The sequence below is a fragment of the Rhinopithecus roxellana genome, chromosome 6 (genome assembly GCF_007565055.1).
Source record: "Rhinopithecus roxellana isolate Shanxi Qingling chromosome 6, ASM756505v1, whole genome shotgun sequence".
Taxonomy (NCBI): domain Eukaryota; kingdom Metazoa; phylum Chordata; class Mammalia; order Primates; family Cercopithecidae; genus Rhinopithecus; species Rhinopithecus roxellana.
Window position 1 is genome coordinate 63,236,412 of NC_044554.1, and position 15,846 is coordinate 63,252,257.

At 40.3% G+C, this 15,846-nt stretch overlaps 1 protein-coding gene across 6 annotated transcripts in view; it reads right to left on the minus strand.

Annotated features, from left to right (window-relative positions):
* The window catches only part of KLHDC10 (kelch domain containing 10), a 69,994-nt gene that overhangs the window by 17,986 nt on the left and 36,162 nt on the right, over positions 1-15,846 (minus strand). For 3 of the 6 annotated variants that reach the window (XM_030931833.1, XM_030931832.1, XM_030931831.1), the window contains 2 exons: positions 7,114-7,137; positions 977-1,198 (listed from right to left, as the gene is read on the minus strand). In XM_030931833.1, the coding sequence (XP_030787693.1) occupies positions 977-1,198; positions 7,114-7,137 (246 nt within the window). The remainder of the gene's footprint in view (positions 1-976; positions 1,199-7,113; positions 7,138-15,846) is intronic. The other 3 variants (XM_010378780.2, XM_030931835.1, XM_030931834.1) reach the window with 1 other exon arrangement.

The window sequence follows — 15,846 nt, forward strand, 5'->3', positions numbered from 1 at the left end:
CTGCCTCAGCCTCCCAAAGTGCTGGGATTACAGGCATGAGTCACTGTGCTCAGTGAAAGTGGTTTCCTGAGATAGAATCTACTCCTAATGAAGATGCTGGGAACACTGCTGAAATGACAAGAAAGGATTTAGAATATCACTTAAACTTAGTCGATTAAGCAGTAGCAGGGTTTGAGAGGATTTGACTCCAATTTCGAAAGAAGTTCTGCTCTGGGTAAAATGCTATCAAACAGCATTACATGCTACAGAGAAATCTTTTGTGAAAGGAAGAGCCAGTTGATACAGCAAACTTCTGTGTTGTCTTAAGAAACTGCCACAGTCACCCCAACCTTTAGCAATGACCACCCTGATAAGTCAGCTGCCTCCGACATCGAGACAAAACCCTCCACCAGCAAAAAGATTACAACTTGCTGAAGACTCGGTTGGTTGTCAGCACTTTTTAGCAATAAAGTATTTTTAATTAAGGTATGTACTTTTTTAGATATAATGCTATTGCACACTAAAGAGACTAGTGCATAGTGTAAACATAACTTTATATGCACTACGAAACCAAAAACGTTGTGTGACTCGCTTTATTGTGGTGGTTTGGCACTAAACCCACAATATCTCTGAGGTATGCCTGTACTTTGCTCAATAGCTATTAACTGTCATTGTCCTAAGCCCCATTTGTTGACCTTCTACTACATTTTGCCTAGCATATACATGATACTTTATATTGAACCCTCTAGGATATTATTAATCCCATTTTACAAGTTAGGAAATTAAAGCTAAAACTCACCTGACAAGCTGAATTCAAACTCAGGACCCAAATAGTTTAGAATCACCATGCTATGTTATTACCCTAGTAAAAAGCCTATCCACCCACAGGACGAAATCACAATATGGTGTTATAAATTATTAACAAGGAATATGGGACAGTGAACCTGGCTTCTCAGACATTTCATAAAGTCAGGAGTTACGAACTGCTTGTACTCACGTGACATAGATGCCAATTCCCGGGGCATGTAGCCATCTGTGCCCATCTGGTGCCATACTCCTGTAGCAAAATGATACCTCCAGAGTTCCCTGAAGAGAGGATAGTCTTCATTATCAGGCCCTCCCGATTCATCATAATCTGGGTTATAACCTCCAAACACATATAGGTTGGTATTATCTGCCACGCAGCGATGTCCACTTCGTGCTGGTGGAGGTCTGTGGCCTAGGAGAGAAGAGGACAGTTTTCCACAGGTGTCCTACCAGTTTAAAAGCACAAACAAAATTAGGTAACAATCATTTTAGCCTTAAAAGGGGATCAGGAAAGATGTATAACATGGATATACTTCTTATTTGTTTAGATTTATAACATGGATATACTTCTTAATAATACTTCTTATTCACACATACTACTTAAGATTTTAAGGAGCTAGTCTCTACTTCTATTTTTTATGATTACCTTCAGATTTTGATAACTGTAAAAAGCATGATAAATTCAAGAAAATGGCTGATAACTTGAAATTTTCAAGAAAAGAAGGAGGAAGGGTTTAATAATCCAAAAGCTAACAGGACAAATTTTCTAATTTCCTCAGAGGAGAAAAAAACACAGGCCAACTAAATTAAACTGTGAACATTAGAGAACTAAATAAATATAATCACGAATGTGAATGAGTCATGTATAAATAAAAATACACACACATAAAATCTATGATTTTTCCACAAGATATAATTATACACTTAAAATGGAAACTGGCTGTTAAGGAGTTACAGTAAAATTTTGACTTTAACATCCTGGATTTATGGTGGTTAACAAAGAATCTCCTTATATTTATCTCAGAGAGCATCTTTCATCCTATTAAGAGCTTTACTAAGAAAAGCTGTTTCTACAATTTATATTTGAAAGTGTCCTGAAGTCTAAATTATATCAACTACTTTTTTTTTTTTTTGAGACCAAGTCTCACTCTGTCACCCAGGCTGGAGTACAGTGGTGCGATCTCAGTTCACTGCAACCTCTGCCTCCCAGGTTTAAGTGATTGTCCTGCCTCAGCCTCCCAAGTAGCTGGGATTACAGGTGCCCGCCACCATGCCTGGCTAATTTTTGTGTTTTCAGTAGAGACGGGGTTTCACTATGTTGGCCAGGCTGGTCTCGAACTGCTGACCTCAGGTGATCCGCCTGCCTTGGCCTCCCAAAGTGCTGGGATTACAGGCGTAAGCTACCACGCCCAGCCTCAACTAGTTTACTAAAAATTACTTCAAGGTTGTTTTAGAGTAAAAAAAAAAAACAAAAAAAGTTTATTATAATTTCTGTTATCCTTAAAATGTTTATACCAATCTATACAAACCCTTGCCTAACTTCAGAAACAAAGATGCTTAAATACATAGTGGATGGAATAAGAAGCTACTATAGTTGTGACCCTAAAGATGAACGTACTTTTATATGTTGGTAATAGATACTAGTATAAAGTTAATATTTAGGACAACACTAGACACCTAATAAACATGTTATACAAACATTTATTACCAACCTAACATAGGCCTTCTATATTTACTTTTTAAAATCAAAATCCCACTTTCTAAGGTTATATTTTTAAACAAGAGCTGAAACTGTGCACAGATTGAGAGCAACTAAAAAACAGTGAATCACTGAGTCACTGACATCTAACCTGTTAGTCGTGTTTGAAAGTCTTTGATGGTTCCTCACCACTCAAGTACCAAGTCCCCTGCCCAACATGTTAGAGCTTTTCTCCTACTAACCTTGTCCTACTGTCAACTTCTCACACTTCTCTCTGCCTGAAAAGCCCAGAGTTCCTCCCCTATACCTTGGCCTAGTCTACCTACCTACCCATGAATCCCTACTTGTGGAAATACCTAAGTCTAGTGCACACCACCCTTCTCATCGATAAAACCCTAGGACCCTTCCAGTTCAATACCATACTACTCATATATTAGTGTATACATATACAATTAATAAGATCACACCTTAACTATGTAAATACATGAATATCAGACAAACTATAATCAGTTTGTCTGATTTACTGAGCTATGATTTACCTTAAATGACGAACTCAATTTCTCTTTTTAGGACTCTTGAAACAGAAAGTGTGGTGTGGAAGAAAAAATAAGAGCTCCTATAAATGTCTAAGTTTGAATCCAGATTCTTTCTAACTGCTACTTTGAGCAAGTCACTGACTTAGTCTCAGCTTCCTCATTTGCATATTGGGATATTATTACTGCACTTCAAAGATTTCTTAGATTTGTCATGTTGAAAAGTTTATTGGCTTACGCATGTAACTTTCTAGGAGGCTTTGAGCTATTTGAGGGAAAAGGAATACATTTGTATTCACCTTTCTATAACCAAGCCTCGGGCACACAGCAAACACTAGATAAACGGGAAATCAACTTATTTGGCATTTACTTTTCTCTATGCATTTTGTCAGTTTGTTTTTCTTTTCCAAATGGATTATAAGCTCCTCAAGGGCAAAGATCATATATAATAATTATCCTGTATCACCCACAACACCTAAATAGTTGGAGATCTGTAACAGGTACTAAAAGTTTGATTGACTTCAACATCAGGCCAAAGTAAACAGTGACAGGGATGATTAAAACAGTGTCCAACTCTCAGTGGACTTTGATATTATTTATGTCTAAGAGATACATGGTTTAGGGAATGGGTGTTGGATTACGCAATCTTCTTCTCAAGACACAAATGCTTCTTTCTAAGAATTAGCGAGACAAATTTAAAGAAGAAATCTAACAGAGTTGCTATGGTCAGCAGACAGCAACTCTAAAAATCTCTGTCATTTACTGTATTACCTGAAGCCAACAAATAATTTTTAAAGCTGCTTTTGGGCAAATATGAAAAGAAATGCAGTCTATTCTACATTTTTCTCTAAATGGCTGTATAGCAGGGAAGGTAATGTTACAAGTTTACTGCCAACTATTTCCGTGACAAATATAATTCACATGGATTACACAGTTGAGGGGTCTGTGAAAAGATGGTTTCGGGCCGGGCCGGGTGGCTCACGCCTGTAATCCCAGCACTGTGGGAGGCCGAGGCAGGTGGATCATGAGGTCAGGAGATCGAGACCATCCTAACACGATGAAACCCCGTCTCTACTAAAAATACAAAAAATTAGCCAGGCGTGGTGGCGGGCACCTGTAGTCCCAGCTACTCGGGAGGCTGAGGCAGGAGAACAGCGTGAACCCGGGAGGCAGAGCGTGCAGTGAGCCAAGGCTGTGCCACTGCACTCCAGCCCGGGCAACAGAGCGAGACTCCATCTCAAGAAAAAAAAAAGAAAAAGAAAAGAAATTATGATTTCATATTTTTCTACTCACTCATTCAGGTCAAAAATATTGGGCCAGGCATGGTGGCTCACACCTGTAATCCAAGCACTTTGGGAGGCCAAGGTGGGTGGATGACCCGAGGTCAGGATTTTGAGACCAGTCTGGTCAACATAGTAAAACCCCATCTCTACTAAAAATACGAGAACTAGCCAGGTGTGGTGGCGGGCAGCTGTAGTCCCAGCTATTCGGGAGGCTGAGGTAGGAGAGTTGCTTGAACCCGGGAGGCGGAGCTTGCAGTGAGCCGAGACTGCGCCACTATACTCCAGCCTGGGCGACAAAGCGAGATTCCATCTCAAAAAAAAAAAAAGTTATTATTGGACGCTGGCTATGTAGTAAGTACCATGTACTGTGCTAGGTGCTGGGGATACAATGATAAGGCAATGACTACCTCTGTCCTTGGGAGCTTACAGTCCAGCCTGCACAGCCCACGTCAGTAGCCATGAGCCATGCCATAACACGTGGCTTCCGAGCACTTGAAATGTGGGTGGTCCAAACTGAGCTGTGCTTTACATGGAAAATACTCACTGGATTTCAAAGACTTAGTACCCAAAAATGAATGTAAAATTATTAGTTTTTATATTGATTATATGTTGAAATGGTATTTTTAATATACTGAGTTAAATAAAAATATTAAAATTAATGTTACCTGTGTTTTACTTTTTTAAATGTGGATACTGGAGGAATTTTAATTTTGTGGTTCACCTATTTCTGACACAGTGCTGATCCAGCCCAACTGTTGGCTTCTGTTAATAATTTCACGATCTCTGCAAATCACATTTTTGGGTAAAGCGTGTCTAATCAATATTTGATAAATATTAAACATCTTGTCAAGGAATCTCATAGCTGAGAGTAAAAAGGCAACTCCTCTTTCTCTCTCGCCAGTAACTACAGATTTCTTTCTCATATTTATAGCCCAAGAGTGACTAACATATTAAAAAGTCATTTCATTTTGGATAAACCATGGGAATTTGTCTGGGTTAATGCCACGGAGACTAAGCATTAATTTTTATTAGGTGAAATATAGCATAGGCTCCTCAACCTTGACAAAACTGAAATTGTGTTTCAGGGTCTAAAGTAGCTCTCTAAATCCTCCCCCAAATTCTCCATGTGCAAATCCCATTTTCCTAAAAATTACTTGCTGCTAATAAAATCTACCATAGAATTTGGTTTACCTGATTCAGGAACTCCCAGTGGAAAACGTAAAAGCAAAAAATTAAAACAGAACCTGTATTCACAGGTAAACATTTAATATCCAGAAGGGAACATGAAGCTAAAGGATTATGTCCCTGTGAAGTCTGACCCATCCTCTCTTCCATGTCACAAGAAGTTGCTCTTTACCCCAGGGAGAAAGCAGGAACTTATAGTAACCAGGGAAACGGGTTTTAGTTTCTAGTCCAAAGGCAGAAAGAAGCTAGCTGTCTGAGATAATGCGACAGAAGGGTGTTTCCAAGGTTTTCACTATTACAAATAATATTGTAACAAAGCTTCCTCTACATATATTTGTATGCAAATGTATGAGAATTACTGGAAGTAGAATTTCTAGGTCAAAGGAATATGCATTTAAAATTTTTATAGAAAAAATAAAAAATACAAAACAAAAAAATTTGTATAGATATAATACTGTTATAGGGCCACACTGCTCTCCAAATAGAATGGACCAATTTCTATTCCCAGCAATGTTATGCGAGTGCCTACTTCTTCATACTCTTTAACCTTCTCAAATTTGTGCCAATCTGATGGGTACAAACTGGTGTCAGGTTAATTTGCATTTCCCTTATTGTACTAGTTCACATGTTTATTGGCCCATTTGTATTTCTTCTTTTTGGAACTCCCCGATCACCTCCTTTGCCTACTTTTTAGATCTATTAGATTGTCTTCTCACCATTGTGGAAGTTTTTTTTCTTTTTCTTTTGAGACAGGGTCTTACTCTGTCACTCAGGCTGAGTGAGACCCTGTAGTGGCATAATCACAGCACACTACAGCTTCAACCTCTCTTCCTCAAGTGATCCTTCCACCTCAGCATCTAAAGTAGCTGGGACTACACGCATGAGCCACTATTAAAAAGTAGCTAACATCTAGCTACTTTTTAAATTTTTTTTGTAGAGATTAGGTATCATTATGTTGCCCAGGCTGGTCTTGAACATCTAATCTAAGCTCAAATGATCCTCCTGCCCCAGCCGTCCAAAGTGCTGGGATCACAGGCATAAGCCACCTTGCCCGACTCCAAATTCTTTATTTATATTTATTTCTTCCAGCTTGCTCCTTGTCTTTTGTTTATGGCATCTATTAACATACAGAAGTTTTGAGTCTCTCTATCTTGTCTTTTTCAGCTCCCTTGTTCTATATTTCATTCACCTCTGCATCATTATAAAATGAGTAAGATATTCTCATTTATTCTGAATAATTTCAGGTTTTGATTTTTTATATTCAGAATTTGAATACATCAGAATTAATATTTTTGTGTGTTGTATAAGGTAGGGCTCTAATTTTTCCTCCCAAAATAAACAGGCTACTGTTCCCAAAGGACTTAAAGAAGCCCACCCCTCCTATACTTATTTGAAATGCCATCTTTGTCATATTCTAAATCGATAGGTTCTAGAGTAGAATTAGGAAAATCCCAATATTCGGGTCTAATCCCCTTGGACACAAAATTTCTTGCCTTTAACAATATATGAATGGAAATATATATAAACAATATGTAAATATATAAAAGAACATCACAGAAGCTTAAATGCAAAAGCTTGTAAATAAAGTAGTACATAACATTTATTGCTTAATAAGTCTATTACTTACAAGATGTAGCCACCTCCAGATGTGCTAATGAACATTTGTGGTGACGCCATTTAAAAAAAAAAAAAAAACTTATTGTTAAAAGTATTCATTAGTTATAAATATCAAACAGCCTAAATGATAAATCAATGTAACTGGTTACTTCTTTCCAAATATAAAGGCCACAATTACCTCTACCACAAGACAGGTCTTCTGTTGGACCTAGAAGTCTCAAGGAAAGCCAAGGAAGTCTGATCCAGTTAGCTCTCCCATATCCCCCAAACGGCAGGTAGAACTTTTTACTACTCCCAGAGCCCAAGTTGCTCAGACCAAAGTAATCCATTCACACCAACCCACAATATTACTTGTTGGTTATATAAGCATCTCCTACCACAGGGCCTCCCAAAGTGCTGGGATTACAGGTGTGAGTCACCATGCCTGGCCCTCATTACCACATTGTTTTAATTATTATAGCTTTGAACTATCTTTCAATATTTAGAACAAATTCCCTTTTGTATTACTTTTTCCCAAAAACGTCCAGCTATTTTTCTCCATTTACTTTTGCAATTAATTTTAGAATGAGTTTGTTAAGTCTATAAAAAGTCCCATGGACAGACAGCATCTTATCCAGGTGATCAAAATTAACATCACCAGTAATGGGACAAATCAATCAACATCATGTGCAATGAGATGACCACAATATTCTTTCAGTGGTAGTCCTGCCAAAGATACATAAGCTGAATGTAACTATGAGAAAATGGGGAGAAACCCAAAGGGACATTTTACAATGTACCTAGTCTGCAACTGTTCAAAAATATCAGTGTCAAAAAAAAAAAAGGCTGAGAAACTGTTCAACACTGAAGGAGGCTAAAGACACATGACAACAGAATGCAACACACAATCTTGGATTTTTTACTGCTATAAAAGAACATTATGGCCGGGCGTGGTGGCTCAAGCCTGTAATCCCAGCACTTTGGGAGGCCAAGACGGGCGAATCACGAGGTCAGGAGATCGAGACCATCCTGGCTAACATGGTGAAACCCCGTCTCTACTAAAAAATACAAAAAACTAGCCGGGCGAAGTGGCGGGCACCTGTAGTCCCAGCTACTCGGGAGGCTGAGGCAGGAGAATGGCGTAAACTCGGGAGGCGGAGCTTGCAGTGAGCTGAGATCCGGCCACTGCACTCCAGCCCGGGCGACAGAGCGAGACTCTGTCTCAAAAAAAAAAAAAAAAAAAAAAGAACATTATTGGCCCAGCACGGTGGCTCATGCCTGTAGTCCCAGCACTTTGGGAGGCCGAGGCAGGCAGGTTGCCTGAGGGCAGGAGTTCGAGACCAGCCTGACTAACATGGTGAAACCCTATCTCTACTAAAAATACAAAAATTAGCTGGGAGTGGTGGTGGGCGCCTGTGATCCCAGCTACTCGGGAGGCTGAGGCATGAGAATTACTTGAAACCGAGAGGTGGAAGTTGCAGTGAGCCGGGATTGTACCATTGCACTCCACCCTGGGTGACAGAGCGAGACTCCATCTCAAAACAAACAAACAAACCAAAAGAACAATATTAGGATAGTGGCAAAATAATAATGGCAAAATCTGAAACAAGGTCTGTAACTTATATACTAGTATTAATTTTACCCATTATTTATAGGGTTAATAATCAGTGTTGACGCCTAATTTTCATACAGGTTCTGCAGTTATGGAAGAGAATGTCTGTTTTTCAGGTGCAAACACGTTGCTACACAGACATAAAGAGATACGGCAAAATAGTGAAACCCTATCTCTACTGACCCCGCTAAAATAAAATTAGCCTGGCATGGTGGTGCATTCCTGTAGTCCCAGCTACATGGGTGGCTGAGGTGGACTGGAGGATCGCTTGAGTGCAGTAAGCTATGATTGCACCCCTGCACTTCAGCCGGGGTGATAGAACAAAACTTCACCTCTAAAAAAAAAAAAAAGAGACATCTGCTGGGCTCGGTGGCTCACATCTGTAATTCCAGCACTGTGGGAGGCCAAGGCAGGTAGATCACTTGAGGTTAGGAGTTCGAGATCAGCCTGGTCAACATGGTGAAACTCTGACCCTACTAAAAAAATATAGGGTGTGGTGGCGCACACCTGCAGTCTCAACTACTCGGGGAGGCTGAGGCAGAACAATCACCTGGACCTGGGAGGCGGAGGCTGCAATGAGTTGAGATTGCGCTGTTGCACTTCAGCCTGGGCGACAGGGCGAGACCCTGTCTCAAAAAAAAAAAAAAAAGAGAGAGAGAGGAAGACATCATGTCTGCAATTTTCAAATGGTTGAAACAGAAAAATATGCATATACGTATTGTGTATAAACGGGGGAAGGGAGAGAGGAGAGGGAGCAGGATAAAGTAAAAGACAAAATAACATTTGGGGAATCTGGGCAGATACAGGATAAAATTTTTTCCTTTTTTTCTTTTTTTCTTTTTTTTGAGATGGGGTCTTGCTCTGTCGCCCAGGCTGGAGTGCCATGGCGCAATTTCAGCTCACTGCAACCTCCACCTCTGGAGCTCAAGCAATCCTTCCACCTCAGCATCCTGATGAGTAGCTGGGACCACAGGCGCGCACCACCACGTCCAGCTATTTTTTTTGTATTTTTGGTAGAGATGGCATTTCGCCTCGTTGCCCAGGCTGGTCTTGAGGCTGGTAACTCCTGAGCTTAAGCAATCCACCTGCCTCGGCCTCCAAAAGTGCTGGGATTACAGGCGTGAGCCGCCGTGCCCGGCCAGGATACGGGAGAATTTCCACCATTTTTGCAATTTTTCTGTTAAACCGGAAGTTCTACGGGATTTAAAATTGAATTTTTAAAAAGTCCCTTGAGGATTTTATCTGGGATAACCCATTAAGGAACATAATCCCTAGCCATTTATTCTTGTCTTTTTTGATGTCCGTGAGTATAGTTTCTTTCGTTTTTTTTTTTGAGACGAGTCTCACTCTGTCGCCCAGGCTGGTGTACAGTGGCGCGATCTCCGCTCACTGCAACTTCCGCCTCCGGGTTCAGGCGATTCTCTCACCTCAGCCTCTGGCGTAGCTGGGACTGCAGGCGCACGCGAATTCAACCAGCTATTTTTCTTTTTCGGGGAGGGGGTTGTTGTTCTGTTTTGGAGACGGAGTCTTGCTCTGTCCCCCGGCTGGGGTGCAGTGGTGTGATCTCACCTCACTGCAACCTCCGCCTCTCGGGTTCCAGCCGTTCTCCAGTCTCAGCCTCCAGAGTACCTGGGACTACAGGCAGGGGCCACTGCATCTGGCTTTTTTTTTTTTTTTTTTTTTTTTGAGACGGAGTCCCACTCTTGGCGCCCAGGCTGGAGTGTAAGTGGCGCTATCTTGGCTCACTGCAACCTCCGCCTCCTGGGTTCAAGCAATTTTCCTGCCTCAGCCTCCCGAGTAGCTGGGATTACAGGCGAACGCCACGATGCCCAGCTAATTTTTGTATTTTTAGTAGAGGCTGGGTTTCGTCATGCTGGCCAGGCTGATCTTGAACTCTTGACCCCAGGTGATCCGCCCACCTCAGCCTCCCAAAGCGCTGGGATTACAGGCATGAACTATGGCACCTGGTCGCCCAAGCTAGTTTTTGTATTTCATCAATAGTTTCATTGTTTTCTTGTTTTTTTATTTCTAAGTACTTCATAAATTTCCATACAATTGTAACTAAATACCTCTTTTATTTTCTAATTGGTTGCTGTTAATATATAAGAAGGTGGTTTTTACAAGTTTTTGTCTAGTCAATTTTCTGAACTCTAGTATTAGTTACCATGAAATATCTTGAATTTAATAGGTAGACAATCAGATAATCTGTTATTAATGCCAACTTTAACTCTTCCTTTCCAATATGTGTACTTTTTTCTTTTTTCTTTTTTTTTCCTGGTTTTCTACTGTATTGGCTGAAAACTCCAGAACAAAGTTGAATAGTGGAGATGACAGTTGACATCTTTGTCTTGTTTTTTTACTTTAATGAGGATACTGGTAAGGTTTTGCCATTATATATTATGTTTGCTATTGGTTTCTTACCAATAAATGATAAATCATATATGATATTTACTACTTGTTTTCTATAGTATTCTGTCATAAATATTTTATCCCTGGATGCATAAGAATGTTTTCCCTTACCAGGAATGGATGTGGGGTTTGTTTGTTTGTTTTTGAGACAGGGTCTTGCTCTGTTGCCCAGGCTGGAATGTAGTGGTGCAATCACTGCTCACTGTAGCCTTGACCTCCCAGGTTCAAGCAATCCTCTCATCTCAGCCTCCCAAGTAGCTGGGACCACAGGTGTGTGCCACCATACCCAGCTAATTTTTCAGTTTTTTTTTTTAGAGACAGAGTGTTGCCCAGGCTGGTCTCCAACTCTTGGGCTCAAGAGATCCTCCTGCCTCAGCCTCCCAAAGGGCTGGGATTACAGGCATGAGCCACTGCGCACCCAACACAAAGTTTGTATTCAAATGTAACATACAGAAAAGCATATATGTCATAAGGGTACTGGATGCATTTTAACAAAATGAGCACATTAAATATCAAATTTTATTAAATGCTTTATTTAATACAGCAAAGTCACACTTTTTCTTTAAGCCTATTAAAGTAGTAAAATAAATACATTCCACAGATAAGGTCCATTTGATCTTGATTTCTTCTTATTTAGATTTGTCCCTGCAATCTTATGTATTTTTTATTTACCACTCTTTCTTGATTTTCCCACTTTTCTGATTTTATTGAAATAAGCTTTCTTTTTTCCCCTACAAAGATCTGTATCTTATTACCCCTAATACTTTCTGGAAAACAAACTTTTATTTTTTTAACACTCTTCAGAAAGAACCACATCTGGAAAGACTGGCCTGTTAATGGTGGTTGAGTGAAGATGTGAGGCAGGATCTTTGCTTTTTAAATTTAACTCCTTTTATTGTTAAATATGGCATGCATTAGAATTTACACAAATATAAATGTACAAATTATTATTATTAATTAATTAATTAATTTTTTTGAGATGGAGTTTCACTGTTGCGCAGGCTGGAGTGCAATGGTGTGATCTTGGCTTACCGCCTTAATCTCCTGGGTTCAAGCGATTTTCCTGCCTCAACTTCCCGAGTAGCTGGGATTACAGGCTTGCGCCACCACGCCCAGCTAATTTTGTATTTTTAGTAGAGGCAGGGTTTCACCATGTTGGTCAGGCTAGTATCAGACTTCCAACCTCAGGTGATCTGGCCTCCCAAAGTGCTGGGATTACAGGCGTGAGCCATCGCACCCGGCCTTAAATGTACAAATCATTAAAAAGAGAACACGTAACCACCATCCAGCTCAAGTAACCACCATCCAGCTCAAGAAACAGAATACTGCATAAAGAGCTTAACAAATTATTAAAATAGGTCAAATAACCATCATCCAGGTCAAGAAACAGAATACTGCCAGCACCCAGAAACCCTCTGCCTGCCCATCTTGATCACACCCTCCAACCTCCCTTCACTTCTAGAGTATCCTGCTTCCTGATTTTTAGGGCAATCATAAAAATCTGTTGTCTTTTTATAGTTTTATTATACCTAGGTATGCATCTCTAAACAATACTGTTTATTTTGGCCTGGTTTTAAAGTGTATTTGAATAGAACAGTATGTAGAATAATTCAGTGTATTTTCTTTCCTGGCTCTTTTATTCACAATTAAGTTTTTGAGATTCATCCCTGTTCTAGGGGAGCAGAGGTGGTCTGTTCATTTCCCTTGCCAAATATTATTTATTTGTATGAATATATATCACAATGTATTTATCCAGTCTAAGTTGTGTGAAGAGGCATTTTGGGTTGTTTCAAATTTGTGGTTAATGTTGCTCCGAACATTTTTGCACACGCTGCAAGTTCACAGGGGCTCGCATTTCTGTTGGCTATAAATCTGAACATGGAATTTCTGAATCTTAATGTATGTAAATCTTCACCTTCATTTGGTAAAGCCAAAATGGTTTTCAAAATGGCTGTACCAATTTACATATCCAAGGGCAGCATGTGAGAATTCCTGTTGCTCCACATCCTTGCCAATATTTGGTATCGCCATTGTCAGTCTTTTTAATTTAGCAATTCCTGTGAGTTTGTAGAGCTCTCGTGGTTTTAATATTCATTTCTCTCATTACAATGAGGGTGAGCACCTTTTCACGTTTATTGGCCATTTGAATTTTTCTTTTGGGAAATGCCTGCTGATATGGTTTGGATCTGTGTCCCCACCCAAATCTCATGTACAATTGTAATCCCCAGTGTTGGAGATGGGGCATGGTGGGAGGTGACTGGATCATGGGGGCGAAGTTCTCGTGAATGGTTTAGCACCATACCTCCTTGGTACTGTATAGTGACTGAGTTCTCACAAGATCTGGTTGTTTAAAAGTGTGTAGCACCTCCCCCCACCGCCTCTTGGTCCTGCTCCTGCTATGTAAGACACCTGCTCCCACTTTGCCTCTTGCCATGAGTAAAAGCTTTCTGAGGCCTCTCCAGAAGCAGATGCTACCATGCTTCCTATACAGCCTGCAGAACCGTGAGTCAATTAAACCTCTTCTTTATAAAGTACTCAGTCTCAGGTATTTATTTATACCAGTGCAAGAACAGATTAAGAACACCTGCTCAAGCATCTAACACATTCTCATTGAACTGTCTTTTTTGAACTTGATTTGTAGAAATGTTATATATGCTTACAATAAGGATCTTTGCACCCTATGTATTTCTGTATTATTTGAATTTTTCTTTTAGTAGATAATATTACACCTGTAAATTTTAAAACAAAAAATTCTAGGACCTTTAGCACTACTCTCAATTTGTTTAATTTTAGTTACAGAATGTTATATAGTTAACCCTTGAACAATATGAATTTGAACTGCACAAGTCTATTTATATGCAAATTTTCCTCTGCCTCTGCCACCCCTGAGACGGCAAGCCCAAGTCCTCCTTTTCGTCTTCCTCCTCAGCTTTCTCGATGTAAAAACAATAAGGATGAAGACCTTTATGATGATCCACTTCCACTTAATGAATGGTAAGTGTATTTTATTTTTCTTATGTCTTTTTTTTTTGAGATGCAGTCTTGCTCTGTTGCCCAGGCTGGAGTGCAGTGGTGTGATCTTGGTTCACTACAACCTCCGCCTCCTGGGTTTAAGCGATTCTCCTGCCTCAGCCTCTTGAGTAGCTGGGATTACAGATGCCCACCACCATGCCCGGCTAATTTTTGTATTTTTAGTAGAGACGGGGTTTCACCATGTTGGCCAGGCTGGTCTTGAACTCCTGACCTCGTGATCCGCCTGCCTCAGCCTCCCAAAGTGCTGGGATTACAGGCGTGAGCTACCACTCCCAGGCTGGATTTTTCATTTTACCAGAGTGTATCTTCAAGTAATTTGGGGTATGTCACAAAATGGGGGTATGTCACAAACTTTCAGATATCTTATTTTGACTCCCCCCCTTAAACATTAGTGAGGCTGGGTACAGAATTCTTTCTTGAGAATAATTTCCCCTCAGAACACTGAAGGCATTTATCTTCTAGCAAACCATGCTGCAGGTGAGAAATCCATGCCAGTCTGATTTTCAGTTTTGAGTCTACATAACTTGTTTTCCACCTCTGAAATAGTAAGTACTTTAGTAACGTATAGGGAGGTACTTTTTGTTGGTTTGTTTTTGCATTTTTTCCTGTTTGGTCCTTGGCATGCCCTTTATACGTGAAAACTCAGATTTTTTTTTTTTTTTTTGAGTCTTGCACTGTCACCCAGGCTGGAGTGCAATGACGTGATTGTGGCTCACTGCAACCTCTGCCTCCCGGGTTCAAGCAATTCTCTGCCTCAGCCTCCCAAGTAGCTGGGATTACAGGCACCTGCCATGCCTGGCTAATTTTTTTCTATTTTTTAATAGAGACGGGGGTTTCACCATCTTGGCCAGGCTGGTCTTGAACTCCAGATCTCGTGATCCACCCGCCTCGGCCTCCCAAAGTGCTAGGATTACAGGTGTGAGCCACTGGCCGGGCCAAAACTCAGATTTCTAAATTTTCTCCATTCTATTGTCTGATCTTTCCTTCTGTAACTCCTGTGAAATGGGTACTTGATCACTCAGATCTATCCTTAAAGGATGAATTTTCCTCATGTACTTTCTATCTGTAGGTCTTCTTTATAGTCTGCAAATTTCCTCTATTTTATTTTTATGAAAAGTAACTGGTCTTAAGTGTATTGTTTAACCCTCCAACTGAATTTTAATGTCAGCAATCAATTCAATATAAAACTAATTCATTAATCATTACTTTTTATCCATGGAAACGTTTTTTGTTTTGTTTTGAGAGAGTCTCGCTCTGTTGCCCAGGCTGGAGTGCAATGGCACAATCTCATCTCCCTGCAACCACTGCCTCCCAGGTTCAAGTGATTCTCATGCCTCAGCCTCCCGAAATAGCTGGGATTATAGGTGTGTGCCACAGGTGTGTGCCACCATGACCAGCTAACTTTCGTATTTTTAGTAGAGATGGGGCTTCACCATGTTGGCCAGGCTGGTCTTGAACTCCTGGCCTCAAGTGATTCACCTACCTTGGCTCCCAAAGTGCTGGGATTACAGGTGTAAGCCACCACGCCCAGCCAGGAAGCTGGTTTTTTAAATTTATGAATCTAATTCACTCTTGGCTCTGTAACGATACATCCTGTGATTAGAACTTCCTCAAGTTCCACTCTACTTCTTCATTATCTCTGTTTCTACCACAGGCAGCTGTTTTATTTGTTTATTTTAGTCTCTTCTAAGTCTAGTTTCCCTCAAATGT